The sequence below is a fragment of the Ambystoma mexicanum genome, chromosome 11, assembly GCF_040938575.1.
Source record: "Ambystoma mexicanum isolate Mex_15411 chromosome 11, UKY_AmexF1_1, whole genome shotgun sequence".
NCBI classification, from domain to species: Eukaryota; Metazoa; Chordata; class Amphibia; order Caudata; family Ambystomatidae; genus Ambystoma; species Ambystoma mexicanum.
This window is the reverse complement of record NC_090934.1, coordinates 850,132,370-850,154,681: the sequence shown is the minus strand read 5'-3', so window position 1 is coordinate 850,154,681 and position 22,312 is coordinate 850,132,370. Positions and strand designations below refer to the sequence as shown.

General features: G+C 45.2%; 1 protein-coding gene across 1 annotated transcript in view; it reads left to right on the top strand.

The window, feature by feature from the left end:
• Positions 1 to 22,312, top strand: part of DDB1 (damage specific DNA binding protein 1) — a 1,539,839-nt gene that overhangs the window by 593,896 nt on the left and 923,631 nt on the right. The window contains exons 13-15 of the mRNA XM_069623834.1: positions 18,548 to 18,726; positions 18,938 to 19,101; positions 19,481 to 19,588. Of these exons, the coding sequence (XP_069479935.1) occupies positions 18,548 to 18,726; positions 18,938 to 19,101; positions 19,481 to 19,588 (451 nt within the window). The remainder of the gene's footprint in view (positions 1 to 18,547; positions 18,727 to 18,937; positions 19,102 to 19,480; positions 19,589 to 22,312) is intronic.

The window sequence follows — 22,312 nt, the reverse complement described above, 5'->3', positions numbered from 1 at the left end:
TGGGTTCTCTGAGAGTAGAACGCATGCAAAATGGAGCAACAGCATGTTGGAAACTGTATTGATATAAAATGCTTGTAATTGCTTGTAATTGCAGAAGTACTGAACCCTTTACCAAATACTAACAAATGTACCAATGCTACCAATACATGACCAATTTTACACAATGCCCACATTTCTGCTGCGTGACTACTATATGGGCTGATGCACTGGAGTTAGCATGTACGGGGTAGTACAGTTATGAATGCAACGGCGGAAGCATAGGCTGGGAGACCGGAATGCTTTGGATTGGATTAGTTCTGTGCCTATTTGCCTTATGTGGTCTGGTGTTGTCAGGAAAGTTGGGCAGAGATTGCATGTGAGTAATATGCACAATAGAGACGGATCATGGACAGATGAGGACGGTCAGGCACATCCAGAGTGCACATGATTAACATATAATTTAGCTTGTTTCGTCCTGCATTTATATTCTGGCTCCTTCTGCATTATTATTCCATGCTTTCATAATGCGCATCTTCTGCTGGCTGGAGCCATACTCCTTTAAATCGGTAATTTTATGTAAATGGTCTGCGATTAGCTTCACCAAACAGTGTCCAGGGTACTGAAGTTATGAATGCGCTCATTCCCTAGGACGCAAATATAGCTTTTGAAATATTAGGGGCATAATTTCAGATGAGTCCACCATTGTTTTTTACCCTTCGATTTGGGATTAGTGTTTATTTCAGAGGGGGGACCTCAATTGGATTGCCCCAAAAAGGTCAGATGAAGCATTGAGAGGCTAAAATGATACAAGGAAGGCTTTGTTTGATTGGGGGGAGAAGTATGACAAGAAAACATGAGGGAGGAGGTTGCCTGTGCTTTGGTAAATATAGGTTTTTTGTCTATCCATGTATGACTAATATCTTTTGACAGGATGTATAAGTATTTTTACATGTTGACATATAACACTGGCAGGAGGGAGGATCTAGGGTTCATTGGTTCGATTAAATGCCATGCCAGGGAGTAAGTCCCTGATTGGATGTATGATGGATTGGAGTTTGGTGACTACGAGGCAATCGAAAAATTGGGTTAGTTGGGGTGAAACGTATGAAGAGACTTAGTTTGGAATTTAGAATAAAATGTTTGTTAATGAAAGGAGTGAAGTTATTCATGATTTAGGGTGGATGGCTTTTAGTGGTTCATCACATACAATTGGGTGGTTGCGAAAGCACTCGGTTACAACTTAGATGGAGAATTGAATTTTGGTTGCGTTTTGTTTGCACTTTGTTTTTAAGTCTCTTTAGTTATTTTTCCTGTATTCAATTTGGAGAGGTTTAGGTTTTAAGGTTCGTCTGGATTTAAACTAGTCATTTTTATTGAAGTAGTGAGGGCCATGACAGCTCCTTCGTCTGGGGATAAGGATACCCTGAATGTTGTATATTGGAATGTGAATGTAATTAAAAGCCTGATAAAGAGAAAAAAGTTGTCTCACTTGCGCCATTTGAAGGTGGAAATTGCCCTCCTCCAGAAGACACACTTGATAGATGCAGAGGCACAAAAAATGTATAAGCGGTGGGTAGGACAGGCATTTCATTCATTGTATAAATCGAGCTGCAGGGGCGTGATGATTTTATTACGGAAGAATTTACCAGAGCTCGTTTTGGCTTATAGTGACAAGGAAGGTTGCATAATTAATCTCAGTGACTTTGCAGATCCAGGACAAAGTCATGTTGGTCTGTAACATTTATGCCCCGATCAGAAACACTGATGACTTTTTTGGGGGAAGTGGATTGACATTTGCAGAATATGGGGGGAAAAGAATATCTTGCTCGGAGGAGATTTTATTGTGGTTCTGGATCCATTTCTAGATGGGAGCAGCCATAGGTATAGAGATGGGAGAAAGACAGAATGGCCCTGGACCAACTGATTGGGAATGCACAGTTCCCTCTGGGGCGCATGTCTTTTCGAGGATAGGTAATATCCTGACTTCGGGGGTGGTGTCATCGAATTTCAGATGTGATATCGAAAATATCATGGTCTCAGATCATGCACCGAATTCATTGGTTTTGTCACCGACTTACACTTCCGGAAGATCTTACACATGGAGACTAAACACATCAGTGCTGGACGACGAGACTTTGAGGGAAGTGCTAGTGCATGAGACGGAAGAGTTCATTGAATTAACTATAAATAGGGAAGTGAATGTGGACACAGTATGGTAAACCTCCAAGTGTGTAATGCATGGGGTCTTAATGAGAATCTCTGAGGTTAAGTGCAGAGTGAAAGCGGATGATCTGATGGCCCCGAGTGCATCTGTAAAAACTGGAGGAGGAGGTGGTGAGGAAACTGGATGAAAGAATTAAGGAGACTATATAAAAAATATGAATTGAACAAGAACTTGAGTGCAATTGCGTAGAGGTCTCTTTAGAACAAGGTGCAATTATTATGAAGGAGGTGAGCGATGTAGTAGTTTATTGGCTCACCGTCTGAGAAAGGTTGCTGGAAACAAGGCAATTTGTGAGATTGAGATGAGTGGGGATGGATTAGCTACGACCCTGATGAGATAAACAGTGAATGTGGAGATTTTTTATGAGACTGCACCAGAAGACCCCTTTGAATGACTTTGGGATAATTCACAATTACTTGAGGAAACAGTCTATGGAATGTTTAACGGAGGAGGATAAGAGTTGTTGGAGGGGTAGCTGACCCTGAATGGGATAAAGAGGGCGGTATACACTCTTAATCTGGGAAAATGCCTGGGACTAGATGGGCTGCCTGCAGAATTCTATAGGGCCATGCCATTGGGGTATTGAGCATTAATGAAATCCACCTATACATTCTGCATGACATGGGTAGGCTCCCGCCTTCCCTTAAATATGCCATGATCTTGGTCCTATTAAAGCCAGGGAAGCCTCCTTTGGATCCTAGGAAGCTTTAGATCAATTATCTTGATACATCCGCACAATAAAATATTTGTGAAGGTCCTGGCAAAACGACTGGAGGGAATCCTGCTGAAATTGCTGCATCAGACTCAGGCTGGTTTTGTGAAGGGACGAGTATCGGCGACAAACATGAGAAAGCTTCTGTTGACACAAGCTAAAAGAGGGGGCTGCAGCTCTCTCATTGGACGAAGGGAAAGCTTTTGATAGTCTAAGATGTGATTTTTGGTTCAAGACACTGGAGAAGATGAACTTTGGTCTGGAATTACATGGGCTGGGTGACGATGTTATATGCAGAGCCAACGGCAAAGTCTTGACTAATGGTTCCGTTTCAAAGAAGATCAATTTACATCAAGGAACATGTCCAGGTTGCCCATTATCACTGTTGCTCTTTGTACTATCGTTGGAGCCACTGGCATCACCAGTAAGATACAGTGGAGTAATGCAGAAGCTGTAGCTCTAGGCAGATGATCTCCTTTTGGTTTTAAAGGGCTGGTCTATTCCAGCTTTGATGGATCATATTCAGAGGTTTGGTATAATTTCAAACTATAAGATTAATTGGCTGAAAACTGAGGCTCTGCCCTGCTTGCAATTTTGCAACAGTACGGAACTAACTAGCTATGGATTCAAATGTGTCCCACAAAAATGAAATATTTGGGGATGTGGCTGACTGGAGATGAGTCTTATGACTAACTTTAACCTGAAATAGGCATTTGAAAGGTTATCGGCAGACCTGGTGCGCTGGGACTCAATCAAACTTTCATTGGGGGGCGCCCAGTAAGTGGTCTAAAGATGGAGGCGGCACCAAGAATTACCTACATTATGAGTATGATTGCACTTCCACCATGTAAAACCTTGATGAAAAGGCTAGATAGTATGCTCCAAACATTTTTGTGGGAGCACAAGCCGCCAATACTTAAACTATGAAAATTGCAACTTTAGAAGGGGGCTGAGTGTTCCTGACTTTGCTAAATATCACCTTGCTTTCATGTGAAGGCATTTGCTGTCATTCTTGAAAGAGCCATTTGATGACTGGCCAATGGCAGAGGCGAGTATGGCTGGTCCGTTGAAACCATCGGCATACTTGACCACCTCAAGCAGAGGGTGGGGGGGGGGGGAAGGTCGATATTGACTGACTTCCTAAGGAAAAATATAGTGAGCTCACTAAACCAAGAGCCAGGCTTAATGGGCTCTGCATCATTATGGCTGAATCCTTTGATCAAGCTAAGAATACTACTTTTTATTTTGGCTAAATTGATACTTGGAGGGGGGGAGAGTAATGACGGTTCTTGATCCATTTCAAGATGGGTCTTGGCTCTCATTTTGTGCCCTGAAGGTCAAATATGATCTTGAAGGTTGCACATCCAGCGAGTATCGATTTCTTAGAACTGCTGTGCCAGGGGAGCAACTGTTAAAGTCTGGCCTGTTGAAAACAATAGTCTTTTGGGAAGTCAGGAGCATGTGGTCTCAGCAATTTTATTGATTTATTGTGCATTTTTAAGGCGCTTGTACATCAAGTAAATTGTGTTTCAAAGCACCCACAGGGCAACATGGAGGTAACATGGGAATGAAAATCAAATGTAACAATGAAGAGGTGGACCTACTAGGCCTTGTGAGCATTCAGAACATGCAAGTGCAGAGAGTAAGAGAGAAGGGATGAGGAGTGGGTGGAGGGGGTTAGGTGATAGGTTATCAAGAGAGAAGTGCTAGGGTGTGAGCAGCTGTAAGGGCCTAGGTTGAGTGGTCAGCCGCCAATAAATAAGTGCAGGCCTGTGGTGGCATAGGCCAGTGGGTGCCAAAGCAAGGTGATGGGTGTAGGCTGTAGGCAATTGGGTGTGGGAGGCCAGGACCCAGGAGGACACATAAGGGCCCCGGGCACCAATCTCAGCAACTGTGGGATTTAGCAGAGGTGGAAGGAAGGGAAGGAGGAGGTGAAAAGGAAAGTCTTGAGCAGCTTCCGGAATTTGAGGAGATCTGGATCAAGACCAAGTGGAATGGGGTGTTTGTTCCATAGGCGGGAGCCTGCTGAGGAAAGATCGGCCATCAGCTTGCTGTTTAGCGTAGCGCTTGACACGCAGTTGGTGCGAGAGGAACATAAAGATCCGGAGGGAGTATTTAGTGAGAGCAAGTTGTAGCTAGGGTGGTCCCTGGCCCCATACAGCTTTGTGGATGATGCAGAGGGATTAGAATTTGATCCTTGCAGCAATCGGAAGCTATTTGAGAGTATTTAGGGCTAGAGAGATGGGATCCCTGGGCTTGATGAGGATAAGTCTTGAAGCCCTTTTCTGGATTAGCTGGAGGGGCTCATAGAGAAGAAGCGGCTATATTAAGAAAAAGGCTATAGCAGTAGTCTAGCCTAGAGAGAACCAGAGCTCTAGAGACATTGAGCTTCTTGGGGAAAGTAAGGAGGTGAATTTGAAAGTGGGACTTCTTCGTAAGATCCTGAATGCGAGTGATGAAGGAAGAGAGGAGTTGAAGATGAATCCAAGGTTTCTAGAATTAGATGAAGGGGAGAGCCCATAGAGGAACGCCAGAGTGAGGGACAAAGAGGGAGCAGGAGTCCCAGTGGAAGGATCTTATTCTTGCTGGCTTTGAGGCAGAGGTAAGTGGAAGTACACCAGGACTGTATGGCAGATGAGCATTCAGGAATGATGGGGGAAGTGAAAAGAGGATCAGAGGGAAGTTTGAAGAAGAGTTGTGTGTAGTCTGCGTAACACTGGAAGTTTGGGGAGAAGGTGGAAATGAGGTCTGAAAGTGGAGCAAGGTAGTTGTTAGAGCCAGGGAGAAAGGTTGGAGCCCTGGGGGACGCCACAGGTGGGGATAGAGGTGGGGAGGAGAAAGAGCCCAGAATAACCAGGGATGGACAGTCGCTGAGGAAGGAGATTAACTGTATTGAATGCAGAGGAGAGATCAAGTAGAATGAGAACAGCTGGAGAGTTGGAATCAAGAGATGCGAGCAGTACTTCACGGGTGTTCAGAAGAGCACTGTCTGTGTCTCTGGATGCTTGGAATTCATATTGATGGTCATAGAGGCAACAAACAAGTTCAGTGTACCGCGTCGGTTGGGGGAAGACAAGATTCTGCAAGGGTTTCCCCAGGAAGAGAGTGATAGATATGGGGTGGTAGTTGGTTGGACAAGATGGTTCTACAGAAGTTATTCCCTGCAGATTTTAGTGTTCAGACGTATTGTTAGATGCACTAGAGACGCAAGTCTGGATGCGGGCCCTTATCTTGGTGCGGCTGGAGAGTCTGTATTGCCTTTGGAGTAGCCGACAGGCCAGTTTTTCAGAGGGTGTATAAACTTGAACAGTGGCTCAAGAAATGATTGTGGCAAGATTGAAGACAATCTGTAAAAATATCCCATGGATGTCGATCAATATCGGGGAAAGGGCACGTTAAGTTGCTGAACAGGGTCTTCTGGACACCACAGCGCATGAGCAAGCAAGGATTGAGTCCATCGGACGCCTGCTGGGGATGTGGTCTGTCGACGAACATTTGAGCATATGTTATGGGATTGTCACAACATGAAAATGTTCCGGAATGATGTAACAAGTGTGATGAATAAGGTCCTTGGACTGAACAGAGAATACGACTTTGGTACTATGATTTTGGGTGAAGACACTGATCTGGAAGAGTTGTCATAACATTAGGTGATATGGATCTTGAGGGCATCAATGATTGCAAAAATGATCATTCTATGATATTTGAGATCTACAATCTTTCCAACAAAGCATATGTGGTTGCAGGAAATGTATTGCATATGCAATTTTGAGATTTGTTATGCAGCAGCAAAGGAGAAGCAAGATGTTTGATAATGTATGGACGGGTTTTCTGGAAGTTGATTTAGAATAATTTGCAGTATTCAGGAATGCAGAAGGAACCTTGAAGATGAGTTATTGTTTTTGATTTTTATTAATTGGCAATGTTTCTTATTATTTTTGTCCTTTCTCATTCATTCTTTTACGTTGTCTTGCGCATTTACAGTTTATAATGAAGGGTGCGGGGTAATTTGAAATGTTTCTAACAATTTGAAAGTTATGACCGCCACTCGTCTCTCCTAAGTCTAAGCCTTGATCACTGTCCGTGCTTACTGTTAGGTAAAATTTCACTTACTGCTATTTTACCTCCATTTGTTGACTCCCCCACCCCCCACACCTTTTGCTTTTGTTTCAGACTCCTGTCCTGACTTTCTCCCAGTGAAGCACAGCCTTCAGCTGTGCTCCACTGGGCTTTCAGTCATTGTTATGGTGAAACTGACTTGTCCTTCTGACAGTCAATACTGGGAAACATTGTTTCTCTTAGTCTTATGACTTTGTTGCCACCTTTGGCAATTGTATTTCTGTGCGCAAAGTACATTACAGTAACGCGCACTGGGGTCCTTGCGTTTTCAGGCCCTTGAAATCACTTAAGGATTTTTTGGGTAACTCGATAATGTGCCTAGGATTAGGCTGGTGACAAGCTTTTTCATGTATTTTAATTAACTTTTTCTGAACCATACCGCGCTAACCGCATGTGGCTCATGACTGTGGATAGTCCGTCATGGCCATGCCTTGAGGTGTTTTGTCTTCTCCTTTGCCCATTTTGTCGGTTGACCTTCCCCTTGCTCTCTGTGACCCGGGGAGTCCTTATTTGGGCATGCTTTCTCCCGTGAAAGCCGTTGCTGTGAGCAGGCTAATGCATGACACATGGGTGGGTACCTAGGAAGTGGGCTGGGACTGTCGTCCCAATCTACACTACTGGTGCCAGAACATCGTGTGTGCGTGAGAGCTGCAGTAGTCTCTGATTGAACTACTGTTGGGCTTGAGTGGGCAGATCTCCTCATTGGCCAGCCAGGTGCGAGCCCACCCTGGACTTTTAGGATGAGGAGGGGCACTGATTGCAGACCCGCAGATCACAGGTCTGCATCGACCTGTACACAGAGCCAAGTATCCAGAGAAGCAAAGCAGATCGAAGGGTTGTCCGGAACCGCGCAGAGTAGGCTTGGCATGCTGAGCCTGCTGTTGTCCTGCGTTGCACTGTATCCCCGAAGACCTGAAAGGGTGCTTCAACCCTTTTCAGTGGTGGGACCAATCAGTCTAAACACCTTGTTTGTGCCCTGCAAACGGGCCTTCTCAGAAGGTTCCCTGGGCCTTTCAGTGGACTGACCAGCTTGTACCCTGGCACCCAAGCTAGAGCGTTGCTACATTGAGTTTTCGGCTCCAGCTTTAGGAGAACCCTAGTTTGCACTGCAAAGCCTTTTCTTGCCAAATCTCATCGTCCCTACTGCTTTGGGCCACGAGAGAGAAGAATGAGTCAGTCTGTGAGACTTGGCTGCTCCTGTGTCACTGTGTGACTGTGACGGTCCCTGCTGGCAACTTTCCTGCCTTTTTTCAAGTGTCCTGAGACCGGCTGCATCAGTGCTTTGTGTCCTGCATTCGTGATGAGACATCCAGCTCCAGTTGAAAACCAGACCTGCATCTGCAGGGCCTGTGCACTTTAAAGCATAACCAAGGAGGGGATTTCGTAATTCAGGCGTCCTTCTCACCTGCCAAGTTTGGACTTGAAGTGAGCTAAGGGTGGTGAGTAATCGTACCTCTTACTAGTGGCCCATAGTCCATCAATACTGTTTTTATGCACAAAGGATCCCTTATTGTCCTTGCCTTGGGTGGCTCTTCCTTCCTATTGTCCGAAAGTTAGGGACAGCTTTGTTCTCCGTAGCAGACCTGCCTCTGACTCTTGGAACCAAATTCTTCGCACCTTTCTAACTTTGCCTTCCCATTGAAGTTTGTCCTTCGTGAGCTTTGTGCGTAAAAGCGCTTTTCGATGCATAATCAGTACATTGAGCACAAGGCTCCAATCTTCATAGGGCTGGACTTCTTAAGTTAGGGATATCCATTTCTTGAGTTGGGCATTGTGATAGTTAGTTTGCTTTCCCTCCTCACAGGTTTTTCGGGAATCCACACTTTACCACATTGACCGAAAAGTGCCTGTACATATATTTTACATGGTGGGTTTAAGTAGTAGTATTACTGTGTTCTTAATTATTCACTTGTTTATTCTGGACCTAATTGTATATTTTTGATATTCTTCTGACTAAGGGTCATTCTTGTCATACTGTTTGTGATCATCCAAAACTTCAGATCACCCCACTACTCCTGAGAATTAGCCTTGACTGCTCTCCAAGCTACCTTGAATTGTCCTGGCTAACATTGTAGAAGTGTTCCCTGTTTCACTAAATAAGGGTGGCCTCCTGAACAGTTCAGAAATCCATTCTAGAAATTCATCTCAACACTGGCCACTGGTTCTCAAGCTCAGAGCTGGTACTCTTCCTTATGAAACACTTGGGTTCCCCTCCTGAATGGTTGCATCCGTGGCATTCACGCAGAACCTCCCCAACTTTTCCCTATAACTGCAGCAGCCCTACACAATTTGTCCTGTTCATTGCTATGGCAGTAACGTCTTGAAAAATAACTTGACCCCTTAAATGCTGATGGTTTTCCCTCCCAGCGCCGAGCCCTTTTTTTGGACATTACTGTATGTTGGCATTCAATCCCTTGTAACTTTTTGTGTTACAGGTTATTATCCCAGCCATATTTGGACCCTTTTCTTCCCACGTGCAGGCGGTCATAACGCCACCAAAGATTCCTAGTTCGCTGTAGGGGCTGGGGGTGTGGGAGAAAGTAACACAAAAGTGACCAAATGTGTTTTTTCTGAAAATGAAAATAATAAAATGTGCAAAGAAGCCTGTTTTTTTTTTTTCTTGTAAGTGCTAGGAACAAATGGTCGCAGTTCTGAATTGGTCATTTTCCAAGCTTCCGAGAACAGGTTGAGTGGAAACAAAAAAACATGCTTTTCATAAGGTTGCCTTCTGTTTTGAGAGGCGATTATTTATTTTTATTTTTTTCTCCCCTTTTTTTCAACAGGACATGCTTGGGTGAAATGGAAGAGGAGGGTAGGAAAGCTCAATGGGAACTGTTAGGGTAAAGTCTCAGAAATGTGCTAATTCCTCTTTACCTTAGAGACCCCCAGCACTTGTGCTGGACTCTAGGACTTTTTAATTTTTAACCTGGAGAGAGAGAGACCTTTTTCCCACTCTCTCGTGTATTTTTCTGTGATTTAACACCGTTTCTTTTTGGTTTTGGAGTCTGACATACTCCACAGGCCTCATTTTTGCTTTGTAACACACAGCACCTTCAGTGCAGTGGCAATGGGAAGTCTTAGATTTCCCAAAGGTTAAAATACCTTCTCTTTGATAAACTGTTTCCAAGAGCAGTAAAGTGAAATTCACTCTACTTACAATTTGTAACTTTCTAGACCCAGCACACACTATCTTACCATAGGGTGCTGGAGGGTTTTCTTAGTATCCTCTTTGTCTAGTTTCTCATGTAACATTTTTATGTTACCCTTTCTACAATTAATGGCTGGTGGAAGTGGTTTACTTTTTACTACCATTGTGTGTTTGTCCTGCGGGCTGCGTTCGCCACTGCAGTAAAGCACCCATGGGTGTCCATTTTGTCAAAATGGCCCGGTCTTCTTTTTTTGCCATTTCTCGCTGGAAAGGACCTTCTTGAGATTTACTCTGCTCGCCAAATTGGTCCCTTTTTGTTCGTTTTTTCTTTGGTGGGATTCACGAGTGAAACCCGCCTCTGGCTCCAGTATGTCTGGCAGGGGCAGGAATTGAGGGAGGTGCCTGAAACTTCGTGTGCTTAATCCCCATGGTTACAGGAATGCACCCAAAGGTGATTGGCCGGCTAGCTGTCCGGCAAGGACAGCCACCTTGCTGTGTGATTGGAAGCTAGGCTGGAATGAATGGGAAAATCCTGCATAAAAGGCGAGGCTTTATGGTTTGGAAGGCAGATTCAAACACTGGACGAAGGAATCCAAAGAAGAACTTGGAATAGATGGCTGCTGCAACTCCTCGCGAGTCCGGTCGCTGCAACAGAAGAAAAGACAAGGTTAGCGCATCGCAACAAGAAGCGTGCTACATTTAAAAGCACGCGCGCAACGCTACAATACAACTCACCTATTACCTGCAACCACGGATCCAGTTCTTCATCGCTCCGGTTACAGCATCCGTGTCCGGCTGCTCTAGGGGCCAGCTTCCATCACCTACACTGGAGAAATAGCAAGAACAGGATTACAGCAGGTACAGACAATAACTCACTGAACAGACACTTGTTGAGGAACGAAAGATCACAGAAGACGCACAATACAAAGGTAAGCAAGGAAAGGCTGAAAATCAACACGCAAAAGACGAACAAGAATATGAGCACTACTTACCAAAAGAACTGGGTAGTTGTAGCTGGATTGGACTAATGGCCGCAAGGGACCAGTGAAGGAACGTGGTTCTTGGCCATTAAGTGCCCCTGCAAGAAGTAGCAGGACGGATTGCCCACAGACTCTACTAAAAGGTGAGCCAACTGGGGACAGGCACCCATCTGGAGTACAATCAGCCCTTGGGGGAAGAACGGAAGGGGCGCAGGACCGTAGCTAGCATTGTTCAATGTTTCCCTTTGGACCCATGCAGGTACGTGACCCTGGGAAACTACTACCATGATCACTGGTGTCCACACAGCAAGCACGTCCCTAAGGCGCATTTCTCCCCTGGGAGGGCTACAACCGTGCCCCAAAGCCCCCGCAGAGACAAGGTAAGTGTAACAGTGGGACCAATGAACTCCAAAGTGAACTCCTTTGGACATCCTTTTTGAGCTGGTTGGTTCCAGCAGCAGGAGCCGTCAAAGTACAAAGTGCCAGGGAGAGGATCACCAAATGGAGGGCATCACTTTTAAGATGGCCCTGAGCTGCTGGAAGATCTCCCGGACTCCCAGTAAGCAGGACTGACCAAGCCTGAGCCACCTCAACAGAGTGCTGGACCCCAGATGAGAGGAACGTCCAGAATAGTATCAGTGAGACGGCGCTGGTGCTATTTGCTGAGACGCGAGGAGCTGAAACCACAAAGTGCCACTGAATAGAAGCTGGTCCTTTTCTGTCGCCGGCCGTCCCGTTGTGTTGCAGGAGTCATCAGAAGTCCTCCCCCTTATCCCCACGACTGAGGCACGGGAACAGGATCTGCAGAGCCACACAGGAACAGAAGCCAGCTGGAACCATTTCTTCTAACCAAAGGTACTGTACAGTCTAAGAGAACTTACCTCTTGTTGTAGCCTTACTTGATCTTAGTTGAAACTTGTCTTGGTTGCTTCAGTAGAGTTGTTTGCATCTTCTACCTCTCACAAGCCTCTCAGCTTGTGACCCTACATTGATTCTACTTTTTCTACAGAGACTTCTAAAACATTGTGCAAGACTTTTACTTAATTGCAATAAGTGCTTCAGCTCACCTAGATTTTTGCCCAACTGACATTGGCTGGCCTGGGTCCCTGAATGAGACTTCTCTCCTCTGCTTGAGTCTTACCTTCCCTCCAGGAAAGGGTTGATTTACTTTGCATGGGGGGGTTCAAAAGTACTTACCTGCTTCAGAATATTTGTGTGATCTCTTGTTTTATTCTGAAATCTCTTTACTTTAACACATCTCAGTATTGCTCTAACTGTACCAGTGATATATTAATGTCCACAGTGTCCTAATTATTTAAGTCACCTGATGGTGTAGGAAGAGTCTGTGTGCCATCCCAAATGGGTATTTGCTGATTTAGAGAAAGTAAGAGGGTATTCGAGGGGATTGGGTCCTCCGACGTATTCCATATCTTTGACAGTAATCACCACAGCTGTGCTGCGGTGATTACTGTCAAAGATATGGAATACGTCGTCGGACCATCCCATCGAAAGAACGTTACCAGGTAAGAGTAACTTGTTCTTTTGGAGTATATTTTTGTTTTACTATTATATTGTCCCTTCGGAAGAAGGCTTATTCCCACCGACTGTTAAATATATTAATAATTGTTTAATCAAGAAACTGTGTTTATTTGGATACTTGTCACTATGAATCTACGTGTAACTCCCCTACTGCTCACATTGACCCCTCTTGAGATAAGCCTGGCTGCTCAGCCACACTATCAATCCGTGTAGTACAGACGTATACCAAAGGTTGGGTTCCTATTACCAGGAGGTCAAGGTTGTTGTAGTGCACCCAAAGGGTACTGCTCCAAATCGTGCCTCACCGGAACACAGAAAGGCATACATGCCTGAAAAGTAGACAAAATTCCAAGTTCTGGAAGGGGTCATTTGCGCAGATCCGGCAACAACTATGTACCTAAAATTCCCATAGTTTGCGGGGGAAAAAATGGGAAAAATAACAGAAAACAAAAGTATTTGCTGGACATGTTTGGACTTGTACTGTGTAATGGCTTCTGTAAATATTGAGAAAAGCCATGCAACGCTACATTTCCCCAACTCTTCTAGTTGGGAAATCGCACATTTTTCGTAATGTTTCACAAAACAAGCAGTACCACAAGCCAAAACAGAGCCATGGTACCAGGATGTTTATGCTGAAGGCCTAAACCAACGTACTTACCCTTTGAAAATAAGGAAATAGAAACTGGTGAGGAATGGCAAGCATACATTTTTTAAAAGAGCACAGGCAGACCTTTTGAAAGATGGGTGAATTGCACAGGTTACAAAACCATACAGTGCCTGAAGCAGCGACTAAATGTAGGTCCCGTTTGGGAAATTAAAGGGTTGTGTAACAAAGTGCAGTAGGAAATGCATGAACACATTATCAAAACCAAGAGAAAACAAATGTCCTACCGTCCCACAGGTGTCCCGATAAAGCCACTGCTGAGCATGGGTACGGTCGACCAACATGGAAGTCATGCACCCATGGTCGGGGGCCAGCACACCCGGCCGTCCTGAAGCTCTGGATGGGCTGCATTGCAGCTTTTCCCTCTGGGGAGGGATTGGCCCAGTACTGGGGCTCACTGGAACCGCTGCTAAACTTGGGGCCGGTCAACCAACAAGGGAGATGGGCACCTAAGTCCGGGGACATCATCCCCAACCCTATTGAAGCTCTGGCTAGGCTACGTTAGCTCTTTCCCATGAGGAGGGATGAGGACCTTGCCAGGGCTCCCTGGGACTTCTGCTGGGCTTGGACCGTCGACCCACATGGAAGACAAACACCCATGGCCTGGGGCCAGCACCCCCTTCCCTTTCCAGAGTTCTGGCTGGGCTGCATTACAGCTTTTCCCCCTCTGGGTCCCAGCCCGCCAAATACCTCCCTAGAGCAACCACATCTGCTCACACCACCAGCAATCCAGCCCCATCGACAATCTCCCCACCCCCTGTATAATGTTGAAAAGAGCATATTATCTACTCATATAACAAAGGAGAAGCTTCAACAGTACTAGACCTGTAAACAAAACAAAAAATGTTAGCCCTGCAAAAACGAATTCAAACTATCATGCTACTATCTTCTCTCACCAGCCCAAGCTCAAACAATGACACTGTCTCTTAACTATAGCAGGTGTGCATCGCATGCTCTGAAGGAATGAACGTTTGCATTACTAGTCAATGGCGCAAACAAATAGAACAGCACGTGTCACACAGTTCCATGTTCTTGCGCTACTGTGTAACAGGGGTAGTCACTACATTCATTCCTTCAGAACATGCAATGCAAATTTACTATGGTGATCATTTCCTCTGTGAAAATAGTGTGCACAGGAAAGGGGCACTCCCAGAACCTCCCTTAAACACCAACATAACCAAAAAGCTATTATATAAAAAGTTATCAGGATACAAACTATCCTAACTGCCTTTCATTGTAAGTTGGTGTGTGCAATTGTAAAAATACAAGAATTCATGAAGAGACCTAGTCTCTCAGGACTGACTGTTTTAGGGGCAAGCCAGTTTCCCAATATCGAGCAAAACAGGCAAGCGAAGTAAAGCAGAAGGCTGTACTGACCTCCAAATGCCAGGGTTTATAAGAAGCAAAAAGAATGGGGGGTTCCACAGGAATCAATGTAGGGGGAAATGTGCAAAAAGAACATCTTTCCTAACAATATCCAAGATGGTCCATGTCGCCCAATCACAGGAGAGGGTTCCCGCCGCAGCCCTCATGCGCTTGCTGGGTTTATGGCCTCCTGCATTCTTGTGGTGCCAGAGACACGGCTGACCAATAGGTTGCTCCAGTGGCTTCTGCTAGTGGTGTCAGTTTCAGACCACCTTCAGGTCTTGTTCAGTTGTCCAGAGGTCTGCAATGGTGGTCCCAGAGACAGTTTCCTGAAAGGGCCATTGTGTCATCACCCTTGTCCACAAGTGACGCTAGTCACGGTCTCGCACTTGAAAGACTCGAGCCTAACTGTGAGCGACCTGTGGTCTGTCAGAGTGCCAGAAACACATCATTTTGCTAGAAATGTGAGCTTATCAGGCTGGCCCTTGTTGCCTTCCTTCGGTACAGGACAAGGCTGTGCTGGTCCTGGTGGACATCACAGTAGTCATGACAGGGAGCTCTGGGCGATGCTTTTACGGGCAAGTAGGATTTGGACCTACTGAATGCCTTTCTGCTGATCCCTGTCATACTGCTGGTTCTCAAAATATTTAAGCCTATTCAGGTCCACGTTTGTTTAGATTGCTCTGGACTAGTCCCGGAGAATGTGGTACACAGAGTTGATAGACATGTCAATCTGGCCTCCCTGGTTCCTTCCACAGAGAGTAGACCACGTCTCCTAGCCTGAAGGTCAAGTCCCCCAACCGAAACCTCACCATCCCGAAACTTCATGCTTGGCTGATGAAAGGTTGGGGTATAAGGAGCGGGATTTGTCAGAGGACTCCCTAGATGTACTACTCTCTGCTTGGAGGCGCGCCATGAAATGAATGCGTTCCTAAAGGTGGTGCAAAGTTTCAGCTTGGTGCCGGAAGAGAGATCCGGAACCTTTTTACCTTTTCCACATCCTCAGTTCTGGATTTTCTGCTTTCCTTGCCCCAGATGGGCCTGCAGATTTACACTGTGAAACAATATCTTGCTGCCATTTCGGTTTTCAAGAGAACCATAGAGCAGGGCTCATTTTTGATGACCTCCACATTCATGCAATTTTTGCAGAGACGATGCAATCCATTTCCCCTACGCCAGTTTGTTCCGGCTTCGTACTTACATTTAGTGTTAATGTTTCTTATGGGTGCTCCGTTTGAGCCTCTCCATTCTTCAATTGAGATTTCTCACCCAACGTGAAGGCGATTTCTCTGATTCACATCCCTTGGCTAGACAGTTGAGTGAGCTCAAGGTATCAGTTAAACCTTCCGATTTGGTTTTCTGTAAAGCGATGGTGACTTTGAGTCCGAATTGGTCTCCCAGAGCCTAATACCAATGGTGGTTGTGAAAACGCGGCCATGGGTTGATGCTGTATGTCTGCTTTTCTCCGTCACCTAAACTCATATTATGACTGCTCACTCTTTGTAAAGTCAACAATGACACTTTGGGGCTCCAGTTGGGTAGTGACTGTTCTAGAAGTAACAGAGGTGCTTCAGGAAAGCAGGATTACTGGAGACGTTGTTTCCTGCGGGTACGATTCTGGTACTGGGGCAATGCAGTCTACGTCCAGCAGTTTCTGTCAAATTTAGAATGCTCTTTGAGTTCAGTTTTCTCGGTTCCAGGACCCACTGCATGTCTCTTTTCCTTCTTCAGTGGTTTTATGTAGACCAGGTAAGATTGCGGATTCCCCGGTTAAATAGAAAAATGTGGAGCCCAGTGAATGTTCTGCTTCTAATAAAAATATACATCCTTTCAAGCATTTGGCTGCCACTCAATCCCTGGGAGGTTACCACATTCAAACCTTCTGAAATCCATGTAGAATGCCTACATCTTCACAGTCAAGTCATATCGGTTTCCTGCCAGTTGCCTCTTCCACGGAGGGGCAGCATTGAGGGTATGATCATGTGTGGCGGCGATGTGTGTACACGAACAAAAAATGTTAAAGGTTGACCGAATTCATGGGACACGTATTTATTTATTGGGTATTTATAATGCGTCTATACACAAGTGTTTCACAGCGCAACAAGACAAGAGGGTAGGGAACAATGGATGACAAAAACGACCCTACTAGGCCTTGTGACATTCTGAACTTGCTAGTGCATATGACCAGTAATTCTTAATTGGGAAGCTTGGGACTCGGCCTTGACTTCCCAAGACACTTTGTATACAAACAAACATGGGCAAAGGATGTAAAGTAAGTACTATTTAACTTATTGCGTCAAACTTATTTGCCACGAAATTGTTCAATATACTGTTAATTAACAATATATTGAATCTGATCGAAAACGGGGGCATCCACAATAAATCTTTGATCATTTAATTTTCAGATTAATTTTTCTAATCAACTGTTTTAAAAAAAAAAAATCTTTAAAACCAAATTCATGTCACTAGTCACTGTTGACCTCAAGAGAAACCTGAATCGAAGTTGGCCTCAATATCAATGCCACACATGTTGTGGTACAACGTCCAAAACTACAACCACACACACTGTTCATGTTCGCAATGACTCTCAGTTGAAAGCGTCGGTGCTCAGTGTTTTTGGCCTGGTGTGAGCCAACTACTTTGTTGCTCCAGTTGAAATGTGGCCCTCATCATTACAAGATTTGTATGTAGTAAATTAATGGATGCCCATGTAAACATGATCGGTTTATACGGCTAACATTCTGAAATAAAACCCTATTTTGAAATGTATTGCCCAGAACAATGATGTATGCTACTACACACAAATCCGAATAAATGTTTGATACATATGAGCTTCATTTCATCAACATCTCACAAATTATTATTCAGGGACCCTTTGCATTCTGGTGAACAGACGGATCTACGTTAAAATAATTTAACAGCGAGTCACAAAACATCACGTCATTTTTAATTTCAAATATTATCAGTTAATCGAAAAAAAATTCTGGGGAGAAACCCTGCAGCCTCTCCCACAACATACCCCCACTTTAATACCCCAACCCATCACCCCCTCTATTTTTTGGGAAAAACAGATAAAATTCGATTAAAAACATTCGTTTTGTATCTCACGGTGTTCGTCCTCGTTATTTTGGTACAATACCGAATAGACAACCACTTTTAATTGTGGTTCTACAAGAAATATTTCTGTATAATATAAGGGAAACTACATTGAATATAAATTGGCAAATAACCTTATGCAGCATTCATTGTTCTCCGCTAAAGTGACACAGTGGCGGTAATACTCTGGTATCACTACAATGACTCTGCTATGACAAAAAGACTGGCAAATGATTCAACGCGCTGTCCAGCTGGGAAAGTTGCTACTGGATTTCTTTGATGCTTTGGGGCTCTCTAGAGCACCCCAAGGACGTATCCCTCTTTTTTGCCATCAACTAGTGTAGTCCATATGCCCATATTATGCAAGGTTATTTGAACAGGTTGTTTTGAGGTACCCTTATCCAGAGAATCATATGCCTGCTAAAGTAGCACATTGGTGTCATGTTCATGTTGAGGTGGACCTGTTTTAGGACTCAGCAGGGCAACACGTTCGTAAACCAGTCGAGGAAACTCAAAAAGGTAAGGGGCATCGCACCAGAGATCCAGTTTCGGACTTTAAATCTCGCAGGCACCTGTGTGTAATTTGACAAAGCATCGGCACCTTTACGATTTTAAAAAGGAAAGGGCCTTCAAATTGAAATAAGAAAGTACATTGGCACAATTGATCAAACAGATGCGCCTTACTCATGTGTTTCTCCATTGCCTTGGTTTTCTACTACAGATTACATCTGCTTCTGTGCGACTGGTGAGCCAGGAGCCTAAAGCTCTGATGAGTGAATGGAAGGAGCCAAAGGGGAAGAAGATAAGCGTGGCCTCGTGTAACAGTCGACAGGTTGTAGTGGCAGTAGGCAGAGCCTTGTACTATCTGGAAATTCACCCAAAGGAGCTGAAGCAGATCAGGTGCGTGTGCTGGAATTGAATGTAGGAATGAAGGGATGTGAGAGTGTGTACTGTATGTATGATGTGTTTAGTTGTAGGGGAACGGTGTAGTGTGCCTTTCATCCCATTCTTTGTCTTCACTCTTAATTCCCCTCCCCCTCTCACATCTCTGCATCCCATTTTTCTCCTGCCATTTTATTGTCCCCTTATGTACATTTGTCTTTGCCCTCAGCTGCACAGAGATGGAGCATGAAGTGGCCTGTTTGGACATCACTCCCCTGGGTGACAGTAATGGGATGTCCCCACTCTGTGCCATTGGTCTCTGGACCGATATTTCTGCACGCATCCTGAAGCTGCCGTCCTTCGAGCTGCTGCACAAGGAGATGCTTGGTGGAGGTATGACCTGTACTGCCTGCAGCAATAACTGAGATTGAATGGTTTGTCTGGTCCTTTTTACGTTTGTGTCCTTGTTATACACTCATTCTCCTTATTTCCTACTTCCCTCTTTCTAGTCTTCCATTTTGTTTTCCCTATTGTGCACTTTTTAATATACTCCTAGCTAACTTACTGTACATAAATCTCGCCACAGCGGTTCCCCAGTATTTTGGCTCCCTCTTTCTTTGTCCTTATGCCTTTGTGTAACCATCAGCTTATTTCCCTCTGCCCTAATGCCGAGATCAATTTTTCTCATATGCAAATAACCCCTTTGGAAATGCTCTATTTGTGGCAGGGAACATTCCGTACACTTTAACTCTCTACCCACTATTTCTCATAGAGATCATCCCTCGCTCCATCCTGATGACTACCTTTGAAAGCAGCCATTACCTACTGTGCGCGCTTGGAGATGGAGCCCTCTTCTACTTTGGTCTTAACATAGAGACAGGTGAGAGTTTGCTGACAGTCCTGGCAGTTCATCCGAGTTAAGTGGTACATTTGCTTGAATTGTTAGGGGTCAGAACTGGCTTCACTCTGAGGGTGCCTCTGCCCAAATTGAGATTTTAAACCATTATGGCTTGGCCATTCTGGGGGGCTTGGACTGTCCACAAGGTTAATTCTCGGAGTGTCCTATGTGATGGTGCACCTTGCTTGAGGCTCTACCCCCTCTGCATCCTCCTGGGCTGAAATCACCATCTTACTATAAGGGCCAAAGTGATAGGGCAGCCACTAGTTACATTTCCTGTGGTTAGGTAACCTGATGAGTTATTAAAGGACTACTATCTCTGTGTCAAAAAAAGTTCATTAATGGTGGAATGATTTTCCTAGGCTCTGTGTAGCGTTCAGGAAGATAGATCCACACCTTGGTCGCAGGGCAGCTCTGTATGTGGGATGACTCATGAAGGGTTTAAGGGCAGAGCACTAAAGGCTATTTTAGGAAGAGTAGAAAAGGTACGCGTAGCATTCAGCAATGCCCTGTAAGGAGATGTCCATTAAGTAATAGCCTTTGAGGCTTGTGAATCTGCTGAGAATCTCATGCTTTGCATAGGCCGACACCTACTGTTTGGCGCAGAGTATTACATCATTTATTTCTATTTCGAAAAGTGACATCCACCGCTGTAATACTATCCCTACTGTGAGGTGTACTGTGTACCCATGATCCCCCGTTACTTTTTCGCCATCAGGTTGGTCGCACTCTGCAGAATTTCTTGAAGTAATTAGCTCCTCGTTATCGAGCACACTTGAGTTTTATATACATAATAAATATATATAAAAGTTTGGTGTAAGCCTCCTGCCGATAGCTCTCGATGGAGCACGACCTCAAAACCAACGTTGCACCGGATGTCTAGCGGCTTCAGCCCTAGGCCTTAACAGTAGGGAAAGTGGGGGGGAGACGTTTTACAGTATGGGAGAATGCCTCCTTACATTTCTCCTTTAATATTACTACTCTTGCTGTCCTCCGGCTTCCGACATAGACATACCCCCTTTGAAGTTTGCCCCACGTGCAACAAAAAGGTTCAGTGGAAAGACACAAAAGGTCTGCAATTATTGCCTTCCTAGAAATCACCGGGAAGACAAATGCTTCTTGTTTAAGCTTTTTATGCTTAAAATACTCAAAGATAGGTGGTTGAAACGCTGGACGTCTTTTGTGACGGAGGCCGCGGCATCTTGGGACTTCCCCGCCAGAGCGGAACAGTCCGAGCCAGAACAGTACAGCCTCGGTTCCATTTCAGAACCCGAAGAGATCTCTGTTCAGGATTCTCAGGATTCCCATAGGCCAGTTCGCAGCTCTGGATTGCAAGCGTCATGCTCTGCTATGCAGATTTCACCTGACGACCAGGCTAAACACACTAAATCAGCTCACGGCAACATTTCAGCACCCTCCACAGGAACTCCGAGCAAATCAAAACACTTTACTGGGTTAAAACATATTACGCCCACTGGAGACGGCAACCTCTGCACCTTCCGGGTCAGTTGAACAAACGAACACCTCTTGCTGACGTTTTTCTCTCTACGCACAGGGCCGTAGGAGACCCATAAAATCTGGGGGGGGGGCAGGGGCCATCTTGGGGACTTTGCTTTATTTATTGTGTTTTAGTCAAAGAACTCGACTTTTCACAATTAGAATTAAAATAGCAGTGCGTATTAAATTACAAATATCACTGTATAAAACAAGAGAAAAGAAGAAAACAGAAGAACATTAAAGGATGCAGCAGCAAATAACATGTCTTTGTATGTTGCGTTTCTGGATTTTTCATCAGACTATAAACTCATGATAAGAGAGAGGAAATAACAATTAGGAAGCCAGCTCGTTAAGAGGCAGATCACCTGTAAGTGGACTCCTGCCAAATAAAGGAGTTGAAGCCTTTTCTACCAACAGCAAGTTGCTACTTTTTTGTGTGGGGGCAAGGAGACGTGTATGTCTCTTGGAATGGAAAGATGGGGGTTTCAGAGAAAGAGGAAATCTTGTTTGTACCTCTGAGTAAGCCCTGTTATGGGAGTAGAGGGACCAGGTGTGTGGTGTTTCTGCTTTGACTGTCCCCCGGGGGAGGGAGGGTACAGCAAACAAGGAGGATGAGTGATTGCAAGCCCACCTCCTTATAAGCACTCCCCAGGTCTGCGGCCAGATGTGTCGGACCCAGGGATGCCTAGTAGGTGGGGTGTATGTGGGCCCAGGGGGGGTGGTGTCATGATCTCTGCTTCCAAAAGATCAGGACTTGCCCGACTCCCTTGGAAGCAGACCCATAACCCCGGTTCCGAGTGCCAGCCAGTCCCAATTGGGACCTTTTGGACCCTGTCCTGGCGCCAGTGGCACCAGGCTCATAAAGATGCCCAGTCCCAGCGCTGGAAGCGCCGGGCTCATAATGCTCGGGTGGACTTACCTGCAGCAGACCATGCTGCTTACTTACCTGCCAGTTGAACCCCTGATCCTCTTCTGTTTGGGACTACTTTTCCTGTTGGGTGGGGCAGGAGCCACTCCCTAGGTTCAGAACACTGGAACTCTTCTGGAAAGCAGGAACTCTTTTCTTACCTAGGCGTGGCTGTGGAAGGAGACACCTAAGCACTACAGGAGGCTATTTAAACCACACCCGATGGATGAATCTTGCTTTGCGTTATTCTGCATTCTCTGCAGCAGAATGCTCATCGTGTCTTCTGCTTCTGATCCTGGGCC